Here is a 27,157-nt window from a genome sequence, read left to right as displayed (position 1 = left end):
AGGATTATTTTTCTAATTTTTAGTTAATAGTAGTAACAAGTTATCAGGTATACATATGCTAGTGTCACATAGAGAATACACCCTTTTTCCTCAAAAGCATTCAGGCTTTGCAGAGGAGTTGGAACTAGAAAATCTTTATGGCCCCCTTCAACTCAAGTCATTCCATCTGAGAAAGGGTCTGGTTCTTCTTTAGTTCTGAAAATACAGCCTGAAGAAATGTGTCTGTCATGAGAAGAAGCTAACAGTAGTACTGGGCACAAAGTATTGAATAAGGATTGGCTTTATTATCCATGAACCAGATAGCAGTGATGTCCCACAAATAAATAAATCTTGGAATTTCCCAGGGAAAAGAAAACTTAAGTAATATACTACTTCTGGAGCTTGTAGGATATTGATGCTGTTATTTGCATTGACTTTTCAAATAAGGTCATCACAGCATCATCAGTCTTTGACCACCTTTGAAATAAATTTCTAACTAACTGAATGCCTCCAGTGTTTACAGGAATGATGCCTTGAGGAGCTGGAACAGAGGCTACACACCGAGTTAAGGGGAATAAAATGGGTATTTATTGAGAGGCCTTACAAAAGGCCTACAAAAGCCACACCCTAGCACTAGGAGTGCTACACTTGTGACCCCTGCCTGGATGGCTCCAAGACAGAAGCAAAGGAGGGGTTGGTCACAAAATCTTACACTTCTACAGGTTTTGGGTCATTTGCATGAACCCACCCTCTACGTTTTCACATTGTTTGTGCTTAGGTCCTGAAGTTTGGAGAAACTGTCCTTGAGTTTTTAACTAGAATAGGACTGTTTTGTCTTCATCACCCTAGCACATCAGAAAAGCACATCCAAGGAGAATAGGAAAACTTAAAACTAAAGGCATCAAGAAAGCTCCCAAATTGACAGAAAATTTCTGCAAGAAGTTTCCAATCTTGATTTCCCCTAGCAAACAAATACAATCTACAAAGAGGTCCTAGTGAATCATTTTATTACAAAAGCTGAAAACTCTGCTAAATCACTTAATTCAGAATATTGTCTCCTATTCAGCTTCTGCTACATGGATTCCAAGTAAAAGTACAGGTTTAGTTTCTCTCAGTCCATCAAATCTCTAAGTCTTCCAATTCATTTGTTTTTTGACAATTCTGTATTGCAATTTGAATCTACGTGTGCCTCGTCTCCTCCTTATTTCATGGTTGTCTCCTTGGTGGCAAACCCACTGAGAGAATCAGGACTTGAAAGCTTCCACAAATCATAGGAAGCTAAAATCCTAAGACATGCATTGGCTTTGGGATGTCTGCCTCAGATCTCCAGCTTGCCAAAGTTTAGTTCCAACTCATTTCAACTACCAGCTGCTCAGTTGATTAGTGTGAAATAGTAGGAATTCATTAATACAAAATACTACTACTTACTCTTTGTATTTCTTACCTAAAGCATCAAGAGCCTAAGGGAGACATTACACTTAATAGAGAAGTAAGATTTACTGAAAACGTTTTAGTCAGTTCCACACAAGGTTCTATACAGAAGCAGACAAACCTGGGGTTTTTTGCATGTCTACCATATTGCTTTTTCATTTTTAAAATATTTTCATATTTTAAAAGTGTTGAGAACTTAGAACCCTAATGCATCTTTTTAGCTTTCCTGCTACAAATTCCTGATGACATTGCTGATTATTAACCGGTGCTGAGATGCCCTTCTTGGAACTCTGGTCCTACAGCAGAGTCTAAAAAATCCAGTATTTAAAAGACCAAAGAAAATATTGTTTGTGTTCATTTATAACAGAGGCACAAGCCAACAGTTACTACAACAGGCGACAGAAATTCTACGAAAATCAGGAAAAGAATCACAGATCTAAATACAAGGTCATATTGTCTTTCAGTATCAAGGCTCCAAATAACATTTCTAATTAGGATATTTCAACTTGCAAATCAAATTAGCTCCAGAAAATGATGATGCGTCATCTTTCCCTGCTTCTACTTTGTGCTGGGTTCACCTTCAACACATGAAGTTATTCGTGGTCACATTTGAGATCAGGATTATATTTCATCCAAGTATTCTCCCACCTTAATTCAGTTACTCAGAAAGATAGTGGTTTTCTAAAGGTGACTGGTCATGGTGATTACTTTCTTGTGTATGAGACAATACATCCAAGGTGGAGTTGTGAATGTGTTGTGTACCATTTCAGTTTGGATCATCTGCACTAAGATCCAGCACAGAAAGCCAGCTCATTTCAGTTATTCAAATGGCCAGTCACAAAGGAAATCAGTGCATACAAATCCCACAAGACATTTAGGATACATCCTCAGATACTCAAACCACTATAATAGACCCTCAGATACACAAATCATGATAAAACCATAATTGTCAATGAATTTACGACAATTTATACTGGTTGAGGATAAGCTGTAAAATCACTGATTAAATCATCTCCCCATTTCCCAAACAGCATTTACAGCAGCATCTATGATTCAAGACATTATGCCCTTCCCAGTACAAGTTTGATTCATTTTTCCCAGACTGGTATTCATAAATCTTCAGCTGAAGCTGACACCACAAGTTTGCCTACCAGCTGGTTTTGCTTTATATCTCAACATAAAAATACAATATGGCTTTCTGGCAGAGCAACACAAGGAAGTTTATTGACCTACCTTTTCTTCTCTCTCGCTCTTTCAAAATAGCTTCCAGCCATTCTTGCTTCTCTTCAGGGGTTTTTGCCATGCATACAAACCATTTATTCTTTGCCGTGTTGTGGATCTTCCAGCCATTAATAACAGTGTGGCCACTGCTGTGGTAGTCAGCTGGGAATAGATAAAATTGCTTAAAGAGCACCAACTCTTAAAAAAAGCAATAGCAATAGCCGCCACAATTACTAAAAACTTATCATCACACATAAAAGTCCAGAAAACACAGAAGAATAAAAATTAATTTAAATTTATCTGTGCCACCGTGAACTATGGAATAACTTAATAAACTGAAGCTTTAATTTTAGTAAATAGTGTCCTTTGTAAAGCGTCACAGAGATTTGCCTAGCATATAGAAGAAGGTTTAAAGTCAATACTGAAACAGGCTGGGTCCTATTAAAAGAAAAGATAACAGTACTTGGAGTACTTTTGTGTTAAACTGCAATAAATAATTTCTTAAACAAGCAGCATTGTGCTTTTGCCCCTTAAATTGCTCAGAATTGCTATGCTGATTGACTGATTTACTATTAAGTGTAAAAAAGGACTAAATATACGGGGGGAAACACAATTTCAATTTGACAAGTAATCTAAGCACAGATATTTCTTGTATCTTTACTGGTTACCTGAATAGGTAAATATCTACCCTTACTATTGACAAATGGAAATATAATAAAGATATTTCTGATCTAAAACCAAATACATAATTCCTGAAATATGTTCCTAACAGCCTTATGTTCAATGGGCACATTAGTAGAGGTAAGGGTTGCTGATGCTTTAAGATAACTAGAACTCTTGACACTTAACATGTAAAAATATCTATGCTATAGAAATCAAACTATGTACTACTTTTTACTCTATATTTACTTCTATAGCAATTTTACCATGCTAGTCCATAAATCTCATTCAGAAATTTCAAAACTAGCCCCCTAACTATCCTTCATTAGGATTACATTAATTTCCTGGGGGATAATTTGTGAGGCATAAATGTCTTATGATAAGAAATAATCTTTTTTTCATTAAGCACAGACTAAGAACCTAGAGCAAGCAACTACATTACAAAACATTCAAAAAAATCAAAGGTCAATATTTTCTCACCACAAACTTCCATTAAGTGGCAAAATAGTCCTAAGGCCAACCCTGAACTAGTGCAATAACTACACAGATTTTGGTTCAGTAAATACTTTTTCAGCCCTATTTTTTATGATGAGATGAGATTTTCTGAAACTGAAACCCTTGCTGAAATGCTTGCTAAGATTTATCATAAATCTCAGCAGACATGTTAGTATCCTTTCAATAACTTTGCATTTTAATTAGATGGAAAGCAGCCAAGCTTTGTGTACTGGGCTGGGAAATGTCAGGAACTACTAGAAAATCATGAGACTGATGGCTAATTTCTAAACCAACAAAACTTTCTAGTACTCAAAGCACGTAAAAAAGTGCAGACAAGTCTATGACAGGGGAAAAAATGAAGTTATTTTTCCAACATAGTGTCTATGCCTCTTAGTTATTTATCATATTTTTATTTGCATAGTCTATGCATAATATCCTTTGTTTCTTTAAAAACATTGTTTCTTGAGAATTACCCATCATACTATTCATGCTCTCTTAGAAGATCAGACCCAGAAGTCAAGGACAAGAAATAAGTCTCAGACAGAAACTCTCAGCTGACAGACTGCAGATCCTTGGAGATCAGAGGCAGAAGCACTACTGGAGGAAGTAATGTTAAGGTTCCTTTGTTTATTTATTAAACTAGAGGTGAATACATATAAAACTACAGGTCATAATTTTCCTGTGGTCTTTTTTACTGTGTGTAAACACATCACAAGACACATTGAGTAGGGAAGTTATTACTGGTGCACTGAACCATAGCAGTTAAAAATGTGGCCAAAAAAAAAAAGAAAAAATCAAAAATGAGGGCTCAGATTCACGAATGGATTTAGATTCTCTCACTTTGGACAAAAAATTTGGTGTGAACTTAGTAGCTTAATTCAGAAAAAAAATGGTGTGTCCAGACACTCGAATCTCTCAATGTAGAGATGACTTTTTAAATTTGCAGCTTCCTTGGCAGCTGAGGATTTGTAACTGCAGGGCCAGGAGCACCCCAGCTGTTTGACCACACTCACCTCATTCCACCACAAACCCACAGAATTCTGGGAAAAGCCCAATCACCAAGCTAGGTACCATGACTGCCTAATGTATACAGAGGGCACTGAGCTCAGGTGAGAAAAGCTGGATGGTAGCAGTTGTCCATCTTTGTTACAGTAACACACTGCCATGATGCCCACTTGGACTTCAGCCTCTCTAACTGCAATCCCTACAATCCCTACAAGGGGAGCAATCCCTACGATTTCTCCAAGGCTTCCATGAACAATTTGTTCTCCCCAATACACCCATATCCATAGTCAAGAGCAGCTCAGCATTACCCTGTCATCCCATATAAACTCCTACCTCCTATGGACTGGCTATTGGGCAAAATCTGGAGAAGAGCAGCTGGCCAGCCAGGAGGTGTGCATGTCCTGACTGCCCAGCTGCTCTGCTCATATGCACTCTTCACATCAGTGCAATCACAGCTGCCAGTCAGGCTAAACAAATAATTTGAAAACCTGACATAATGGTTACAGAAGGAAGAAGAGCACGACACTGTTGTTTGCACCATGCAAAGTCTGAACAAGCAGGATCAACAAATCATTAAACCTACAGCTTCCCTAGGAAAGGTGATGAAAAATGACATCATCTTTTAATGTGACTTGGTAATCCATTAAAGCTTGTAATTTGAATTGCAAAATTCAAGACTCATATCTTTGAGTGCTGCATAACAAGCAATTTGTTGCAGTCATATACGAAAGAATTTTCTTCTTTCCTCAAAAAAAATAAACAGAAGTCTCTGTATCGAAGTACTTTTAGGTTTCTTGAAGGTTCTTAGGAGCATCAGTGCTCAGAAATACCAAGGAAATAATTGCTGCACAATATAAACTACCATCCTCCATGTAGAGTTTTTGATGCAGTTTCCAGCTACTTTTATCATACTGTGTTTTTCCATATCATGCCTCATTTCAAGACTAGAGAGGAAAGAACTACTATACTAGAGGCAAACATAAATCTGGTATTTCCTAAGTCTCACGGGCTTGTCTTCATAAACTAAGTACCGTTCATTTAATGGCTGGTGAATGCCTTTAGAAATGTATTTTTCTCTCAAAATTAAATTTTAGAAACTGGTACAGAAAAAAGAATATGATTACCTTAAAACCACTTTTCTAACACTTGCAAGTGGTTGTGTAGCCAGATTATTTTAAGATCATAAATAGTCTGCCCTGATAAGTAAAATGCATTCCACTTTAATCAGTGCAATCAAGAAAAAGCAGAGTGCTTCATGGTGCTGAAACAAAAAAAGAAAGCTTCCACCAACTGTACTGCTCAGCCAAGGCCTAATTTCATCAAAGAAAAATTGCTTTTCAGAAAAAGCTTTGTTAATTTCTGTAGGCATGTCATTAGCATGATAATAAATCACACTGGGAATCCGTTTTGCTATTTCTATGCTTCTACTCACAAACAACGAAGACTACATTCCTACATCTAACAATGCTGAGAGCAAACACTCTCAGTTGCCTCGTTCCCTAAAGCTCCAGGGCTCCTTTATATAAAGTGAGCAGAGGATCCCAAAATCTGCAGTAAGGAACTGTGGAAGTATCATCTAGACACAATAGTCTTTAATGCCTTTAAAGAGATCCATCTGGAGTGCATTACAAAGATTCCTGCACAGATACAAAAATACAAGTACTCTGCACCCAGAGCTTCCTCTCTAAACTAGGAATCACAGAAACTGATAACTGATGATTACAGAGAATAAAATAATACAATGCCAAAAAAACCACATGCAAAGCTAATGTGAGTGACACTAGGACAGCCATATTACTCCTCCTGGGAATGCAATGAGACAAAAAGAAAGCAGCAGAATAGTACTGGGTTACAGTTCAAACGCAGATGACTACAGGGGATGAGAAACAAGACATCTGGGTGCAACAAAGGAGAACAGTAAAGAAAGCAGAACAGACGAAGGTTAAAGAAGGACATCATGATCTGAGTGAAAGAAAAAATATCTGTGTGAGGGGAGGGAATACAGAAGTCTCACAAGGAAGAGAAAGAAGAGCAGGTCAAATAAAAAAAAAAAAGGGAGTAACAAGAAAAAGGCAGAAAGATGTCACAGGCCAGGGAATTAATGCAGAAATTTCCCCTATTTCAAAGAGAACTATAGAAATAAGGTATGAAATAACAATTACAAGGGAAAATAAATTTTAGGATATTGGATAAACTGAAATGGAAAAAGCAGAAAATGCACTGAAAAGAAAAAAAAGCAGGTAAGAAGAATCATAGCACAGTTTCAGTTGGAAGGACCCTTAGAAATAAACTGCATTGGGCAGGGACATTTTCAACTAGATCAGGTTGCTAGAGCTCCATCCAACCTGACCTCAAATGCTACCAGGGACTGAGCATCCACCAACTCTAAAAAGTTAGAAATCAGACTAACCAAACTAATAATGTCACAGAAGCATGGAAAGAAGTATGGATTTTGGAAATAATGTGTAAATAAAAGTGACAAGATCTGATAAGGCTCGGGAGAGCAAAGGGGAAGGAAGCATGAACCCTCCAGTACTGGGTGCAAGGCTATAGGAAATGGGGACAGTAGCAGAATTTCCTGTGGCTGAAGGAAATTAGACAAGTGGTGTCTGGAGCATAGAGGAAAACTATTTGTGCTTAGCCACATTATTATTATTTCATTGAGGAAGAAAACAGGCAGGAAGGAAGATGAACAGTGTTAAAAAGACCTAGGACTGAATAACCAGAACAAGTAAATGAAGAAAGATAGGACAGATAAAGGATCAAAGAAACGTTTACTAAAGCAAACACTAAATGCATGACAATATATGGGGAGGAATCAGCTAAAGATGAATAGCTATAGAATTTTTGGGATATTCATCAGGAAGAAATTGGGTATAATCATCTGGACACAGTAATGTTAACACTTGCAAGCAGAGATGCTGTCTTAGAAAGTGACATGATGCAAACAGGGAAACTGCCTTTCATTTCTAAAGCATATTTAGGAAGATGAAAGAAAATAAATGAAAGGAAGTAAAACAGTACACAACAGGAAAGACTGAAATAATCAACTCTCTTTTTTGCATAAACAAAACACTGAGATTTTATACAAATAAAACTAAACGTTGGGCAGGGATACAGGCTGGAAAAAGGGAATAGCAGGGTAAAGAATATTGAATAAAATATATTCAGCTCAAAGAGGCTTGAAGAAATTCACTGCAGTGTACCCATAGATAGCTTGAAATCACTAACTAAATCAAATCACAGTGGACCTAGTGAAGAACATAATCCAAAACAGATGTCAAGGAGTTCTTACAAAAAATGTCTGGTAAGCAAAGACAATGAATCAAGTGTGACACCACAGTGCTTTACCTTATATTCAGCATTTTTCACCATTTTTATCAATAGCTTAAATAGTTCAGTGGTGACATTGTTCACGGAACCAAGAAGCATTGCAAGAGCTTTGGGGAACAAGATGTGAATTCTGAATGCTTAAGAAATTGTAGAAATGGTAAGAGAAAACTCGGTACAGAAAAGAAAGTAATTATCAGTCCTACTCTCTGACATTAATACAGTATAAAATATAATGGGATTGGCACCAGCACTGCACAAAACACTCTGCTCTGGTATTCTGGAACAGAAATGAAAATACGGAAAAATAATGCTCTCAGAAACGCCAAACAATCCTAGGATTAATAGCAGACATCCCACATTGCAGCACTACAGTATTATTCTGGCACCAGTAAAATTTCAGCTCTAGACACTTCAGTTATGAATTCCAAGCATTTATTAATGTAATTTCTTTATAAAATTGAACATGAATGACAAAAGATGGAAGCAAATTGATCAAAAACAAAATCCAAGGACAAAAATAAAATAATAAAATAAGAAATAATAAAATAAAAATACAACACATGAAAAAAGGTTGAGAGACTTTATGAGATGGAGCAAAGAGACAGCAGTCTTCCAATAAACTATTCTGTTGCAATAAGAACAATAGTCAATTTGTTCTCCAAGTCAATTCTACTGTCTACTCTATAAAACAAGAAGTGAGCAAATTATTTTGAACACAAGGAACTCAAAAATAGAAAAAAGGTCTTAATTTAAAAGAAATATTAAATTCCAGTGAAGCTTACTTAGAAGTAAAATCATTGTTACTAATACTCAATTTTAGAACAAAATGACATTGAGAAATGCTTGGAATCCATAGTAGAGGACAAACCTAACACTAGTTTAGAATATCAGGAGAAGCAATATATAACTCACAGAAAGTCTCTCCAGACTTACGTATTTACAATGCCACTGCAAGTTTCACATACCACTTTTTTTAGCTTTACATTAAAAAAGCCCAAAATATTCTAATTGCAAGAAAAAGTAATTTTTGTTAAGTTCAAAGGTTAAACTCAAGTTTCTAAAACAAAAATTGACATGCCTAGGAATACTTTGGTTTTTCACTCTACTAATGTATGTCAGGAAATTTTCAAGTAATCTTATAGCTTATATCCCTAAAGATATTTTTAAAAACTTTCCTTATATTACAGTTTCAGCATTTATAGTGTTTCATCCCAACAGAGGTAGGTTTTCTGCTGCTGTTATAAATATACCATGTACCTAGGGATAAGTTCTTTAAGAGTGCTGTAAAGTGAAGTTCAATTTGTAATTTCAGTTGAGCAATAAATGTCACCTTATTTTATTACTCTCTTAATGTAAGCATAAAATAGTCATCTATGGCTGCCCAGCTAATAATGGGTGAAAGCAATGATGTGCCACAGAAGCAGAATTTTAATATTAATAGATAGTGCTTTTACAGCAGCATCTTCTTCTTTCTTCCTAAATATAAGGAGCATCCCCCATTCTCAAAGAAATTATGAAGCTGCATTTGATTTCAGCACCTCAAAGGACAGCTCTGTAAATGAGTCACACAAATATTCTCACCTGTTCCATCATCTACGTTCTCTACTTCCATCACTTCCGTGTTTATTCTGCCCCGGAAAAGGTAACGGTGGCCATCTGTCGATGCTTTGCTGTTCTTCAACCTCCTGAAAAAAAGGAAGAGCAGAAGAGCACGTGATCCACTCCCTTCTTCTGTGTTTCTACACTGCTGCCTGTGCATTCAGCATTCAGAGACCACAGTAAGGATCACAATACCTTTATACCTGTGCAATTGAACTGTGGAAACTGCTGCTGAATGGGACGCTGCTGATGGAAATGCAAAGATGTTATGGCTGGTAGGATTAAGCTAAAAATTCCTACCTGGATGAGAGCTCACTGGGAAAATCTCACTCTGTAAAAGCTCTTTTCCAACACTTTGGTACCTCTATGCTGTTGTCTGCCATCAAAGACAAAAAAAGGAGAGCCTTTCCTCCTAACTGATGTGCTCTCCCTATGTTAGTCTAGAAATTCAGCATGGGGGTAGTATGACTGAAAAAAATTAAATGAGAACATCTTTGGATACAAATCTTGACCTATGTAAATTAGCATCATAAATGGGATTTATGTAGGGAAGAGTGAAGACAACATTTTTCCTTCCTAATGTAAAGGTTAACCAAGAATTGTAATTAAGGATTGCTGAAGCCTTGTGGCAGTTTCACTGCAATATATTCCAAAGGACTTTGCATTGCTGTAACCGTTCCCAGTGAAGCCAATGCCTTTGGAAAATCCCAGTCCTAGACAGCTTTTCACATCTCAGATAAACCAGGGATTATTGTCTACTCATTTTCACCTATGATGATAATTAATACTGTATATTGAACAAAGGTCACTTGCTAAGAATTAAGGATCTCCTGAATTTTTACCTTCATTCACTCCAAAAAGGTATTAATTTTCAGAAAATTACCTGCCTCTCAATCATTACTTCATTACTGCCTTATGAGTAATGCTACTACACCATAAATTTATTATTCAAAAATTGAGTAATACATTAAAAATACAAAGAAGGCAAAAAAGCAACACCAGCATGAAGCACATGTTTTTTCTTTCCAAAGTGAGTAAATCCAATAGCTATACCAAACCCAAGTATGGCATTCCATATTTAGATAACTCTGCCACAAAAGGATAGTTAAAATTACATAAAATATCTCATACCATAAAGGCAAGGCAATTTTTATTAAAAACTACCAAAATACAATTTTTCTCCTTACATACTTGTCAATCAATACTTAAAGTATCTTGCTGGAAATAATCAATTCATTTCCCATTTTAAATTTATATTCTAAATTGACTAACTCCTGTATCCACCATGGTAACAGTCAAAGATATGATTGTTCAAAACTAAAGAAACCACAGACAACCATTCATGCATTTTGAGATTATCATCCAATAGTGCATTTTAATGAGAATATGGCTATGAAAACATAGTGGAGGACAACTGAAAAAATGCTATGTAACCAGTAACTTGTTTGTAACTGCTGGACAATAAACTACAACAAGCACCAGAACTTTTTAAAAGAAGATGTATCATGTATCCAGGATTCTATCAAATATCTACCCAGTAATATTTATTTAGTGGCCACTCTAAAACAACTCTTGGATTAAAGAGACAAACAAGCATCAAGAGGAATATATGTACAAAGGAGAACCCTCATTTCTCACAACTTTATCCAGAGAAGTTTGTTGCTGAACTAAGGAATTGCTCTTTGGAATGCAGCAAACAGCAGCTTCCTGTTTTTTATCCCTGATTACAAATGTAAGGCATGAAACTCTTGAATCTGTAGAGAATTATTTTATTGCACAAGCTACAATACTAATCTGTCTGAACTAAAAATTCAGACTGTTTACACTTCCTAGAAGAGGGTGAGGCCATCACATATAACCAGCTGTGGAAGGCTGACAAAACTGATTCCTTTTCCCCACACTTCACTGCTAGGATTCTGCATGCATATAATTTTTTCCAATTGCTTGCATTACATACACTTCTCTTTGGTTGATAAGTTTCTTCTAAAAATGCTAATTTTTATGCTGTGGTTCTTATGGAACAGTATACTCATGATTAGCTCTACTGTGAGAAAAACATATTACTTTTGAAAGTAATCATTTACCTGTGCTTTTTTTTGCAGTAGACGAGAAGATTATCAAAAAGAAAAAATATCCTCTCTTGGATATTTCCTGCTGAAATTTTCAGTAGCAGTCCACTTCGCAGCATTTCTGTACATGTGTCTGTGATATTGGACCCCTAAAATTAAGTGGAAAGAGATAACTCATTTAGTGAGCACTGAAGTATTTTGTATCAACTAAGGAAAAGTTTCTTATAGAAACTCACAAGTATTACAATTCTTTGGAAAGACTGAAAAACAAGTCATGGTAATCTACTGCATTGTAATTATGTAATAATCTGCAATGATATTTAACACCAGCTTTGTGAATAGATACAGTTTAATCACAAAAAGTTTCCAAATTATATTACTTTTGTGTGAAGACCTCTCTTGAAAATCAGGCCAACTTCATCCAGTAACTCCTATCCTCGGTAACTTTATTCAGAAATGTCTGAAAATGGGGCTATACAAGGCATAATCTATGTCATGGTGAAATTGGAAGCTGAAGCAACCTGGGACTTGAATATCACTAAGGGTAGATACTTCTGTACTAGATTAAGCTAAGCACAAAAATAAAAATTAAAAAACAGCAAGATATAAAACTTGGGCAAAGCTAAGAGCGGCATGTGCAGCTAGGACTGTCTAGTATACCTCCTCCTAACCTACTCCAAAGATATCAGAAGTTTGGTAAGGCTTAGCTGTTTGGGATGAAACTTCCCATGCCTCATTTTTGCTTCAAAACAGATCATTCATGTGAAAAGGCATCAGGCATTTTCATAAAAGGTAATGAAAGAGAAGCAACTTTAAGGAAGGAAAATATTTTCAAAAACAAAATTATATGAAAAATTCATGGCACTTTTATGTCTTGTAAAGAGAAATTTAACTCTCAAGGAAGCCTGCCTTGAATTCTGAGGTGCATTTTGCTAGTCCGAAAAATCATGCTCCTGTGGGACAGAGCTGCTGTCAATGTGCATGTCCATCCAATTGTCCATATCAATTCTATTGATAATTATACTATCTATTGTGTTGGCTGCATCAAGCATACACCCAGGGTTTGAAGAGTGACTTGAGGGAGTCCAAGTCAGCTTGGAAAACCTGCAAAAGCCAGGACTCTCCTGTCATCGACACATGTTCTGAATGGTTTAGGCATGTGATAGCTGCAGTTACTTCCTCTTCTTGATCTAACCACAGTAGTCCAAAGAAAAATGGATTCAATTAAGAGCCAAGGAACGGTCACGCATTCTGCTCTCACAGTTCTTCATCCTACTGTTCATCCTTTGTATGTCACAGCTGTGAATATTGAGCAATAGTTCCGACTATCCTGAGGAGAATGCAGTCTGTTTACAGAGATAAGTGAGATTGCACAACCACCTGGAACACAGTCCAGGTCTCTAAGCAAAGCCACTTCAGGATCTGCATTAACTCACCACTCCTGCTTCCATTCAGGATCAAGTGATCAAACAAGCCAAAGATGAACATCACCTATAGCCACTACAGCACATTTCCCTTCCTAATACAGCATCACTACCAGCAAGCTAATTTTACAGTTTTATTCAAAATCAAACACTGAAACATTTTAAAAGCACACTCAGTGATATAAATTAGGACTGCATGTAATGCTTGTTGACCATAATTACAGAAAAACAGGTCACTTTTCCCCATTCCATTTCATTGCTTTTGTGTATGAAAGAGTAAACAATATCTTATTCTTTGTTTCAAATTTGCTGGAAGAGTACTTACTAACAATTTGCATTTAAAAAGGTTGGATACTTTTCTAAAGGGTCTTGGCTTATTTTTGCACAAAACTTCAACTTTGCAGAAAAATAGTAGTTTTTTATAAGGAAGTAAAAAAATATCAACTTAAGGCTTCAGAATTGTACAAGAAGTTTCAGCTTTCTGAAAAATGATGGGATTTTTTTCATAGAAAGGATTTTATAAAAATCCTTTCTTCTTTTCATATTGAAGAATTTCATTTTCAGTATCGAAAAACACATTTTTCCCAACAGTCCTAACAAGATCTGCTACTGTGCCAGCATCACATCATAAAATAACACATTTAGTACATGTTTTAAGTATATATAATTCAGGCTACCTGACCTCATCCATGATTCAAGTTCGATGTGATAGTACAGCAGTGAGGGTTACCTGTCTCACATTACTACACTTTGCTAATGTTATCCTCCTAATTTTCTTCCCTTTCTAAAATACACTCTTAGGTGATGAAAACAAGGTTCTAGAGATACCTTTTTCCCTCAGAGACATTTCACCCAAAGACTGAATAGTGCTACTGTCCCTTCTCAGATACCTTCTGACAAGATTACAACCCATGCTGGTGTGATTGCAGGTCAGTGAATTTTGTTAGTGCTCTTTTATTGGCTGAAGACCAAGGGAATAAGCAAACAGGATCAGAAGTCACATCTTTTTGTCCTATATAACACTGCTAATGCAGAAAAATCCCCTGTTATTCCTCCGCCTATGTATTACTTGGGATTTGTGTGTTCCTAGTTTTTGGGTGGGAATGGAACTGAAACAGAGAAAAATGGAAGGACATATTATATGAAAGAATTGCTGTTTCTACATCTGGAGTGAGCATTGCTCTCCGTCACATCCCTTAGAGATGAAAAACATGCCTGAGGAAGGATGAAGCAGGGAGAACACAGAAGGACTGCCACATCTACCATGCCATTCAAAGGGCTGACAACCATAACAAGTTTTCATGAAGGATGGAGCTACAGCTTCAGACTTTCTTCTGCACAGCTAAAACTGAACTGAACTACACTACCTACAATATTTTTGGAACAAGTATTACCAAAAACTTATGACACTAACATGTTTTCATTAAGAGTTTGCACTGAAGCTACCACAGGAATTTCCAATATGAGCAACTCGAACCTGAAAAGCAATTTGCTATTTCCAAGTTTTCATGGACATTTAAACTCAGTGCTTGTAAGAGGAGATGATAGAGTTGCTCAACCTAAATGTAAAATCACTACTACTATGCTATTTATGCTTCTGTATATTTAAAGTACCTGCAAGTAGAAATCATAGGCTGTTTTCAGTGAAACCAGCATTTTTGTCATCTGTCAATTTGAAAATGCCATGTATTATAGAAACAAACTTATTTTAATCATCTTCCGACAAATCATATAAATGATTCAGCTGGGAAAAACGACCTGCAAAGCAGACTTATACTGTGAATCTAGATAAATTTTGCCTCCATCTGTTCTATTGGGTCACTAAAGACTGTGCAGCAATCCTCTTCTGTGAGTAGCACCCCGACCAAATACTCAGTCCCTTTTGAGGATAGCTGGTATGGAAATTAAAAGCCCATAAAATCTTGGAGCTTGCAGGTTGTTTAGATATAATTGGCTGCTGATAACTTTCAGCTGTCAGTCACACATCTATGACTCTAACTACAGAAACAGCTCAAGCAAGGGGTCTAAAATGTGGGCTACCATGACCATATCAAAAAATAAAAACACTTGAAGGAGAGAGACTATAAGCAAGAAATTTGAAACTATAAGCAAGAAATTTGAAACAAAACCTCCCTCATCCTCATTTCATTAAATATCCCTCTTTGACATTAAAAAATTACTTCTATTCCTTGAAACAAAAAGCAGCATGGGTTGGTACTTTTTGTTACCAAAAAAAAAATCTGTATATTCTGGGCAAATTTCTGTCAAGCACAGAGGTTTGTCCATACTGAGTCAGTGGCAAGCATGTTAATAGTGATTAAAGTCAGAAATTACAGACTAATACTAACTTACTCTTCTGTACTTACACATGGACATAGGGAACAAATAAAGCTTGGAAGGGCTAGAAATTCCAGAATTTAAGACAGAAATCTCTGGTTAAATATTAGTTGATGATATGTTGGAATGCAAAGGAACAGACTATCCCATGCTACTGTCACTAAATTGGCCTATGACTCAGAATGGGTTGTTCAGCTTACAGCTTGCAGCAAATGCAACAATTTTGTGTTTTCTTCTCTCACTGAAACATCCACACAAATTTTACTGAAAGACTCCTTCAGCTGCTGAGCCATCCTCCGACTGAGACAGCCACCTACACAAGTTCTGAATTCAGGCCAATAAATTCAACCACTTAGGAAATTAAGTGAGAAAGTCATTATATTCAAAATCCTCTTTCTTGAAACAGATGTTCCATTTTTTCCATGAATCTGTATTTTTGTCATAATAAACACAAGCTTCATTTTATGACACTTAAGCATGGGAATTCAAGTCATGCTTTGATCAGATTCTAAAAATAGTCTTTTTTTTTTCCCCTTTCCTTCTAGTTGGGGCCAAGAAATGTGCTAAGCATTTCCTTCTGGAAGGAAATCTCCAACAAGTTTGTCTCTTTATTTTCAGCATTGCAGTAAACCAGATGTTTATTTAATTAAATCCACTCTCAAACATTACACTCAGGAACTTATTTTTTTTGTTCTTGGGAATCCTTCAAAATACTGTTAGCTCATATACATGCTCTGGAATTCTTATCACTTCAAGGACTAACCTTATACTATGTCTGTGAAAGGTGCACATATTAAGATCAAGGCAATTTTGCCAGATTGTGCACCCTATGGTTGCCATATGATATCAAACGCCATCAGTTAAAATACAATAAACACCACATAACTCTACTGGAAACGTCCTATTTTAAGACAATGGCACTCTTTCAGAGTTCAAGCACAGGTGAAATCCTAAAATGAAACCTAGGAAATGGGGAGGTGGAAAAAAAACAAAACAAACCCCACCAAGGTTGGTAGGAAATTACTTTGTTCCAGAGTAGAGAATACATTCTGAGCACAGAGAGATTAACTCTGTTTCAAATGCTCATGTCCATATTGTTACCATTCCTTCTTTTTATCATTACCTTCACTCATTAACACATTTCCAAAAGCAACCATATTTCCTACCAGATGCTTTACCAAGAATTCAGAGGAAACTTGATGCAGGAAAGTGGATTCCCATTTCAGGGATAGAGGTTTGAAAGCAGTAAGTTCTTAATCAACTTATATGACTAATAATGCATTGAGTTAATAATACTGTAACTTTACACTTGAGTGTGTTCATTAAGAAGGGCTTGACAAATATCTATGACTCAGACACTGGAAGCAAGTAGAAGAATTTTAATCACTTTAGTGCAATAGAAAATTTAATTGAAAAGTTAAAAATAATAGAAGGAATAAAGTGGTGATAGGCAATAAGGATTATTTAGTAAATTTCCTTGCCATTAAGTATTCAGCACTTAACTTGCTATTGCTTCTATCATGAGGTTATCACACAAACACTTCCAATGCATTTAAATATTCAGATACACTGACCTTCCAAAGTTACTGCTGATGACAGCAACTTCAAGCTAATTATAAGAAACACATTTTCACCTAGCCTAAAGAAGCAGCTGTTAAGTGATATCCTCTCAATTAGAACATTTAGAATTTTACTTTATATTAATCCTTTCTTTTTCAAAATCCTACAAGCAATAAAATGACATTTGTTTTGAATTATTTTATTTGAGATAGAGGGTTACAAATGAGTGCAGAAAGTTTTGTCTGAGTATAGACCAGCAATTACATCACTTTTCTACTTGCTAAAATTCCTTCTTGTGATGCACAGTGAATTTTAGTGATATTTCACAGTGATTCTCATGTACCAAAAACATTACAGTGCACTGAGCTCCAGCATGAGATGATTTGCCAGAAATGGAAAAGCATTTCTTGAAAATGGTGCTACACAAGGAAAAAAATACCTGAAGTGAAACATTTCAAATCACACAATGCACTGAAGAAAAATGAAGAATCTTGATTCAAGTAAAATTAGTAGCTTCATCCACTTTTAGAACGAACCAAATCTTCCTACACTACTCAACTAACAGCAAACCAAAGGTTTGCAAAAGTCCACTGATCAGGAGATTTCACATGGAGCATACAGGCAATAATTATGTGTGTCATGGGTAGTATTTAGGGGGATCTTTGTTCAGATCAGTGCTCTTTTCAGGTAATGGCTTGATCTGCTGAATCCTGCTGGATGACAGGGGAAAACTAAATCCACTACTGCAGAACCAGAACACATCCTTGGGCACAGCAAAGTTCAAGACACAGCAGGTACAGTAAAATCAGGAGGTGCAGGGAGGGAATAGGGCCACGTAGAAACTATTTATTTCTGCTTTTTTACTTATTACTACAAATACCTACGTAAAAGTTGACTATTCTAGTCAATGTTCTTACTATTATTTGTCACACTTTGTGGGGAACTCTCTCAGTTAAAGTTCAGACAGGTCTGCCTCGAGGCTTGCTTTGTTTCAGTCTCCCATCTGTGTCCCATCCACATCCCTAACCCTGTATTTCCCCAGCATGCAAAGGAAATTTCCCACTATATAGACTGAGATCCTTCAGTACCGGACTAACATGCAACAAATACATTTTTCTTGCTACATCTCCCAGTCTGCAAGCCTTCCACAAACCTTAAAGAGATAAAACCTTTTCCTCTAGTTCTTGAGCAGCTTTCTCAGGAAGAGAAGTAGCATATTCAAGCAAAGTATTCAAAAAAGCAAAGAACTACTTCCATGTTGAAATCTGCCTCTTAAAAATCCTGTCTTTTTGTTTTCTAAAGTCAGTTTTGAATATAGTTACATCGTTTGCTTTATATTTCTTTCATTGAAACTTCACTTGTATTTGCCTTCCACCCCAGTGCATGTCAATACAAAACACCCAAGGCAACTTAAAGATAAACTCTTATCTGCACCTGTTTTCCCATATGAACTAATTATAGTGCTCAGAATAATTCAGAAGGAAGATTTTGGTGCTACAACTACTTGATCTCGTTGTTTTCTTGGGGAAAGGGTGACTCTTCTGGTTACTACATAAAATTCTAACTCAGAACGAGATCTATGGTTACTTCACAAAACTTGGAGCACTAAAGTTCTTCCATCTGCAAAACATTAAAAATCCCTACAAATCTCGAACAGATTCCACTGAATATGGTTAAATTAGTTTCGCTCAGTCAATATTAAGAGACTACCAACAAGCTGACAAAAACTTATAGACTCAATGCTTAACAAATAATAAACAATATACAAACGTTTTTTCAACCAAAGTGCTGCTGGCCCATCAGAGACAGCAGTAAAATAAAATCAGCATTTAAATTAGGATTTATAGATGTGTCTGTGTGCACAGATACCTGTTAAGACAAATGCTAAATAACTATCCTTCCTTAAAGTCTGCTATTTCAGACAGCATTGCTCAGTCATGGACAACTTAATTTGCAGAGTAGATCTCAAAAGCTGTGATTTCACAGAACTGTGGACTTGACAGAACCTCAGGATCACAAAAACAGCGCAACACGTACTGGCTGAAAACTGTTATTCCCTCCTCAACATAGAAAGCAACAAATCTTATGACATTAATGATAATACCTCCCATCCTTCAACATGAGACTGCCATTCTTCCAAAAATTCTAATTTTTCCATTTGTCTCTTGGCCTCATTTATGTTGGAACAGACAGCTTTCATGGCCTGGAGAGCTTCCATTAGAGCTGCATAGTCACTGTGCTTTCTTGGAGTCCGCTTCAGTAATTCCTATTTAGACATAGAAAAAGCGGGAAAAAAAGGAAAAAAAAAAATAAAAAGAAAATAAAAAAAGAAGCCAGTCTTTGATGTCTAAAGGTCCATTACAGGAAACTTAAACCAAACCAGCATACAAAAAGAAAGTAGACAGTCTTCTCTTTTACTAAGCAGAAAAATAGTAATCCTTCTAAAATTGTGCCCGAGTAAGACACTAAAACTCAAGAGTAACTAATTACTAACAATAAATAATCATCATGATTTAGGAAGAAGTTTGCATTTCTTCATCCTCCAAAAATGTTTCTTCTTTTTGCTACTTTCTCCTCCAACAATGTTTCTTCATGTTGAGCTTTGGGGTTTGGGTTTGTTTTTTATATTCTGCAGGATACAACTGTTCAAGAGCAAAGATAACAATTCTGCTTAAAAAAAACCCAGCAGATCATTCATGTCAAAATTAACACCTGCCTTTCCTGCAACTCAGGGCAGAAAACGCATTCCTTTAGCTCCACACTATTGTTTAACCTCATGCAGTGCAGCAAAGGACTGAACAATAGCTTAGGTGACTCACTGATTTCAGACAGTATGACAGCCCTGCTGATAAACAAAAGTGGAGCCACCAGCATTTGTTTGAGATTTTCCATCTCAAACTATCAACTACCTATTTACAGCTGGGCTGACTGAGAACAGCCTTCAGCAAAGCCCCAACCCTTCTGCCACCACACCCTGCATTTAAATTTTCGTAATACATTCGTTTCATTGCTCTAGAGTAATTCGTTAGTCATTTTTCCCTGTTTTATCTGTATGCCTTTCAAAAATAGAATAGAAAAATAACTCCAAAATAGACGAAGGGAATTGTAAAGCCACAGCTATCTCGGATGACTCACACCTCATTGTAATGATTATATTTTTAATTTGTTTTAAAAACTTTAATTCTAACCTGTTTCTTTTTAGATTTCTTTTTAAGTCATATACCTCACAATTGGCAATCTTGCAGATCAAAACTCACACGTGCATTGTGTAAAATACTGCCCAATAAAGATTTTTCAGGTAGCTTTTAGAGTAGAATCTGCTCTGGTTTTCCTCCCAGAGTTTGGAACAATAAGCTATACAAGATCTTAATTTGTTAAGCAACGATTTGGTATTTTATTTCCTAACATGATATATTATAAATTCAGAGGTTTGAATAACTAACGTTTATCATCACATTAAGGTTATTTCATTGATTCAAGTTGTCACAATATGGTAAAAATAAACATACAATTGTACATAAAAACATTTATAGCACCTTACTGTTACCCACAGTTTTTCTTGTGGAAAAAAATCTATTAATATTTTTCATTTTTGTTTTTTTGATGGTAAATTAGCATAATCAAAGTATATCACCAACAAACTCTGCTATCCCAAGCATTTTAAGCAAGAGCATGATTAAAACCAGCTCAGACTCATTAAACTCTCCCAAATGGCTCACTTCTGTCCAACAATGGAGAGGCAACCTTACAACTACAAGCAGAACAGAGCTAATCATCTCGATCCAGCCAAGCTCCTCAGTTCTTTTAATACTGATGTCAGAAGATTTGCCACCAGCTTTAATGAGAGCAAGGCTGGGTCCAATATCTTAATAAAGAGATAATTCACTGGGAAGGAAGATTGTTCCTGGAGTTCAGAAACATGCTTAGCAACCAGTTTTATATAGGAAGTATAAAGTCCTTAATAAAAATCTCGTAAGTACCTTCAAAAGAAGGGGATACTTGCATATTCTCTGTATTGGTGTCACTAGATATCCCTCCAGGGGTACATCTGTGTTCTTGCGTCCTCCAAGGAGCATGCAATTCTGGAGTGGGAACAGGTTCACAAATTATTGAAAAATCCCAAGAAAATTATCAGAAATAAAGACAAAGGCATAGGTACACAGCGATGTTTGGCTAAAGTATACACAAACCATGTAAATATATATATATATATATATATATATATATATATAAATACAAGAAGTGAGGTTTGCAAGACTGTTAAAAGTACAGGCTTGAACACATGCACAGGCTACCACCCATGACAAGGAAGTCACAAAGGCAGAATGCAGTCCTGTCATCTAAGTACCTTCTCCATCCACTCTGAGGAAGAGAAGGACTTAAATTTCTTAAAGTTTGAAACTAAAAGACAGTAAATAAAATGCTCAAAATATGCTTTCAGACTTCAACAAACAAAAATAAAAATATTACACGGTGACCACTATAGCTGTTGTTGTTTCTAAAAAGTGTTTGCACTTAGTATCAAAGATGGTTTGAATGTTTGAACATGGCCATCCTAATATACACCTCAAAAAAAAAGTTCCGTTTTCATGCTTATATATTTAAATTTAATGTGCAAGGAATAAAATATCATTAAGTCATGGGTAAAAGGCTATTAAAAAGTTTCAACAAGACATCTGATTATGGAAGCAGAGAGTAAATTAAACATTGGGTGGAAGTACCCAATAAAAGCAGCTGAGAGAGACAAATGAATAAGGGCTTTTGAGGATAAGAAAACACGCAAAGGACATGACAGCAAATATTTGGAATTGTGGGAATTGAAGTGTAAATACATGAAGACCTGAAGGAATGATGACAATTATTTTATGGAGAGATCAGAAGGCATTGTGATGCAAAGGTATGAGATAATCTCAGCTTCAAAGAACAAGATGTCTAAACTGAGGACACTAAAGAAAAGCAGTTTAAGCGAGCCAGATGAGATGTTGACACAGACCCCAGATCTGGATGCAGACACATCGTGGATGGAACAGAGGCTGCACAACTGGGTGGCCACACATACCCTATAACCAGTGCTGCTATGGGGGTCTCCACACCCACCCTTACGTCTCTGCTTTGTACTCATGCTTAACCAGCTTCTGCCTTATCCTAAAGGATCTCACCTAACCTGCCAACACAAAAGCTTTACTGATAAAGACCAAGTGAGATAATGGCAGTGCAGACTACAGTTATTATAACAACTGCCTCTATACTCAAAGGCTCAAAAGTTCTGGTTTCAGCTCCCAGTTATTTATAGATAACCACAACTCTAATGACCTGAACCCTTTGGTGTGCCCAGAAGGCTTTGACTGTGCTTTTAAATCATATAGATATTTTGTTCTCTAGGTTAGACTGCTGCCACTTAATCATACAGACATGCCCCAAAATCTATGAGGAACCTAAAGCAGATGAGAAAGCCTTCTGCATGTGCCCCAGAGCACATAACACTGACAAATCACGAACTGTCACAATGGCAGGCTTGGTTTCCTTTGTCACAAAACAAGCTCTTTGCAATCTTTCTCCAGAATATTTTGCTTTTTGCCTCTGTAGTCAGAATTCACCCTTTCTTCTTGAGTCTGATCGTGCTGTTCTCAATACAAGGACCACGTGTATGAAGCTCCTCAATCTGGGACAAGGTGAAGGATACTGTGTCAACCACCACAGAAAAGTAGGACAACCTTGAAGCAGTTTTTAACTGTGAATGACCATTTCTGTATAAGAGATTCTTAGTAAAAAGGCAGATGGTGCCTCATGTCACACAGTATCTCCCACAATAAGGAAATCCCCACACTGCTCATTAACTTGGCTGTAAGTAAGTGCAGCTGGGGAGTCTGTTCTGGTAATTTTCAAAGCATTAGTGAGCTGCAGCAGGACTTCACCAAGAACTCTGTCAACAGCAGCAGTGAAACCCCACTGCATGCTGGAAATGATTAATAAAATTAAATAAGAATTGTGATACTGTCAGCATTGGTAGAATTTTTCTTTTTCTCTCAACACATCTGTGATGTTTTGCTGATAGGGTCATTTGCTCTTCAGTCTCAAAACACAACGATCAAATGTGATCACTCCAAATTTTGATAGCATATCCATGGACACTTCCTCAGGTATTTAAGTTCCAATACAGTAAGCCACACATTTTAAAGCTGACCTTTTAACCACAGGACACTATGGAGGAAACACAAAAATCATTCCACACTGAATCTTTCTTTTAACAACTAAAGTCAACTATTAGCAAATATTTAATATTTACATGGAAATTTGTTTTGCTGGGAAAACCATAAGGACTATCACACTTAACATTTTCAAACCCTTCCTTACTTGTCTTTAAAGTAAAAGACTACTTGTGAAGCTGTTTCTTTCAACCTTAGATTAAGTCAGTGTCTAAGATTAGAATGGCTACTACATGACCCATAACAAAAGATTTTTCTGTCTGCAACAGCACTGGCTGCAGTACCAGAACGTGGATCTCCCCTTCAGAAGCTCTGCTGAGTCCTTCAGCTCCTTTCTGTAATTCCTTTTGCTATCCCTCCTCATCTATTTTATCCTATTCTTTGTCCTTTCTGGAGATTCACACCCTTGTCTCCTGGCCAGCATGTTCAAGGCACACTGCCTAATGCTGTATTATCCACAGATCCAAGCACAGCAGTTGAAATATGATTTAAGCATCTCCTTCCTCTGTAAACACCACCCCCAGCTAAAACTCTCTGCTAAATACTTGCAGGTGTGCTTGTACTTGTTACACGGTGGAGGTGACAGTGTTAACAATTCACTGGCCCATCAAAAAATATGAAGCTAGAACACCAGTTCAAGGTTTATTTACCAAAAGAAACGTCCTCACTGTTCTTATTTTGTTCAGGTCAAGAAGAACTTTCTGTGCCTTCTCGTGGTTGCTACAGTATTCATCATAGATACGGAATTTCTCTTTCTGCAGAAACAAAAAGAGACATTGTTTTTCACTTGTCATTTTGATTTTTTTTTAATTAATAAAATATGGATGAACACTTTGCAATGCTGATAGCTAATATAGTCTTCATTCTAGAAAGTCAGCTCTTCTTCATACATTTATTATTTGAGGTCTAGACTCAAATTATGAACAGTCTGGGAGCACCACTTGGGAATTTCAAACATAGATTCATAGAAAACAAGGTTGAAAAGGACCTCAAGGACCATCTGGTCAAACCTTTCTTGGCAAAAGCGTGGTCTAGACAAGATGGCCCAGAACCCTGTCCAGTGGAATCCTTAATGTATCCAGTGTTGATGAATCCATCACTTTCCTAGGGAGATTATTCCAATGGCTGTTTGTTCTCATCGTGAAAAATTTTTCTCTGATGTCCAACTGGAATTTCCCCAGGAGGAAATTGTACCCATTAACCCTCCTATTACTCATGTGATTCTGTAAAATCCATCTTTGCAGCCAACCTTAAAAACTGGAATATAGTGATAAAGTCTCATTTTAGCCTTCTTTTCTCCAGTCTAAACCCAGTTCTCTCAGGCAACCACATGGCACAATTCCCATGATCAGTCTTGTGGCTCTTCTCTTAAACCTGTCCAGACTCTGGTTAACCCTGTCCACATCTCTTGTATAGCATGGACCACAACTGAACACAGAATTCCAGCTGTGGCCTAACAAGCACTGAGCAGAAAATGGTAATGATTTCTTTATCTCTGCTGGTGATGCCCTTGCTGTTGCAGCCCAGCTTGCTCTTGGCTTTATTTTTTTTGTCACAGCAACACACTGTTCACTCATATTGACATGGTGGTCCACCAGGACACTGATGACCTTTTCCACAGAGCTGATCCCCACCTAGGTAGATCCCAGCCTGTGCTGCACTCCTGGATTATGTTTTCCCAGGTGCAAGACCTTACATTTGTCTTTGTTGAAATTCATAACGTTTAGCTGAAATATTTCAGAGCTTGAACTACCACAAATACACAGGATAAAAACATACATGAAGAAAATGCAAGATGAGTGGCTAATTTGCTGACATTATTATCCAATTTGTCTGCAAACACTTGTTTTCAAATATGATACATTTTTCAGAACAGTTAAAAACTGATGTTATACAATTTGTAAACTGTTTCCACTAACCATTAATAGGTTTCTTCTGTCACAATGAATAATAAAAGACTTAGCAAACAAATGGCACTCTAACCAGAGATAACAACGAAACCTGGACTTTGTGTTAGGTCTACAACTGGAAGCAAACTAATTTGTCCTCATTTTGCAAAGCTCTATAACAGTAACACCCTTGTTTTGCTCCAACAGGAAAAATAATACTCCTAGAAACCAATTACTACAGGATACAAACACACTTGTGGAGGTACTGCAGTTGTTGGAAATAAAATATCTTCACAATCCAGAACCATGGAGGCACTTCATCCAGTATATACAATTCTTTACTCAATACTCACATTTTTGCATAGCACTAAGGGGGAATAAAAAGATAAGTACTACTCTTGTTGTTGCATGCAACCTTATACCTCCATCTAACACATAGGAACAGCTTTGCCCAAGTCGTGGGGCTCAGTTTGCCTGAGCTGATCTGGTGAATATAAAAATGATAAAACAATAGAAGTTTGTCATTTAATATGTTCTTTCTTCATTGTCCTCCTATCACTTTTTCTTTTTTTTTTTGGATATGGAAGTAACCAAGAGATGAACTTCAAAGTACTCTTCATTACAGAATCAAGTCATATTTAGGCTTCGACTATGTACACTTATCATCGTGACAATAATTAATAAAAGCAAAAAATAAAAGAAAGACATGGAAAAAAGGCTGAAATAAAAGATAGCATACATAATTCAGAAAGCAGGTTCCAACTTCATGCTGTGCATTAGGTTCTGGCTGTAAACAATCCTCCACAAGGGACAGGAAGTTTTTGTGAACTGCAAGAATATCTTCAATATTTGAAAACAACATCTGCAAAAGAATAAAACATACATAAGTGAAACATCAGATACAAAACAAGAACAATGTAATTAAGAGACTAACCTTAACTGTTTCTTCTGTGACATTTTTATCCACTTTGGCTGCTGCACATTGGATCATTCGATGAAGAAATGCCTGCATGAAACAAGACAAATAAGGAAAAAGTTATTTCAGGAAGACTTCAACAACTTCTGGCATGTTATGCTTTAATTTGTTTCCCAAACTAGAAATAGAGCCACATCAGAATATTATTCATAATCTAAAACAAGCTCTTTATTTATAAATGATTTAGTAGTCCTGTTATTCTAACATGATAGAAAAACCTATCTACATAGTGTTAAAAAGAGTAAAATATTAATGAATCTGAGAAACTGAACATTCTCTGAAGTATCACTTCCATCCTGTACTCATACTATAATCAAGCAAGAGGAAAATGTATTAATTTTCAAAATCTCACTCTATTGCTTTAGAAATTGAGCAGAAGACAAGCTGAAATAAGCTGCTAATTTCAAAATTAAACTGATCAGGAGATACTATTATGTCATGTAACTTTTACCATAGCAACCAAAAGTTAGATTTCAGACGTATTAATAATCAAATTTATTGTAAAGTAAATTGGCTTAAACAACAGTCAGATGCACCTGGTTTTGCTTAATGAAAACTCTTCCTTCTTCCCTCCCCAAGAACCTAATCCCCAGGGATCAAATGAGAAGTTAGTAATACCACCAATGAAACAGCAAAGTTGTAAGTTTTCTTTTATTTTACATTCAAGAACTGTGCACAAAAAGAAGATGTGTACAGTAAGTAATTCCTAAAGAAATAAATACCTCAAGTACAAAGAACAGAAGCAATTTTTAATTAATTAACTTCATTACAAAGATATTGGTAGATTAAAAAAATGTCTACACACTGCAGACTAAAATCGTACGTTGATAATTCTTCACACAGACATGCATTTTCTTCAGTCATTAAAACCTGGCACCACAAGTGCACAAATGTCACGTCTTTCATAACCATTCAGCTCCGAGTCACTGTGCATTGTACACTGTACATGAGCTCATCTAAATTCTGAAGTAGT

General features: G+C 36.4%; 1 protein-coding gene across 1 annotated transcript in view; it reads right to left on the bottom strand.

Moving 5' to 3' along the window:
* PREX2 (phosphatidylinositol-3,4,5-trisphosphate dependent Rac exchange factor 2) overlaps positions 1 to 27,157 on the bottom strand; it is a 169,533-nt gene that overhangs the window by 99,854 nt on the left and 42,522 nt on the right. Inside the window, exons 2-9 of the mRNA XM_014873008.2 lie at positions 26,143 to 26,214; positions 25,948 to 26,070; positions 23,970 to 24,074; positions 21,094 to 21,195; positions 19,218 to 19,379; positions 11,808 to 11,941; positions 9,706 to 9,809; positions 2,644 to 2,793 (exon numbers count right to left, since the gene is read on the bottom strand). Of these exons, the coding sequence (XP_014728494.1) occupies positions 2,644 to 2,793; positions 9,706 to 9,809; positions 11,808 to 11,941; positions 19,218 to 19,379; positions 21,094 to 21,195; positions 23,970 to 24,074; positions 25,948 to 26,070; positions 26,143 to 26,214 (952 nt within the window). The remainder of the gene's footprint in view (positions 1 to 2,643; positions 2,794 to 9,705; positions 9,810 to 11,807; positions 11,942 to 19,217; positions 19,380 to 21,093; positions 21,196 to 23,969; positions 24,075 to 25,947; positions 26,071 to 26,142; positions 26,215 to 27,157) is intronic.

This window comes from Sturnus vulgaris, chromosome 1 (assembly GCF_052056855.1).
Source record: "Sturnus vulgaris isolate bStuVul1 chromosome 1, bStuVul1.hap1, whole genome shotgun sequence".
Classification (NCBI taxonomy): Eukaryota; Metazoa; Chordata; class Aves; order Passeriformes; family Sturnidae; genus Sturnus; species Sturnus vulgaris.
The sequence above is the reverse complement of the archived record's forward strand: the minus strand, read 5'-3'. Positions and strand labels throughout refer to the sequence as shown.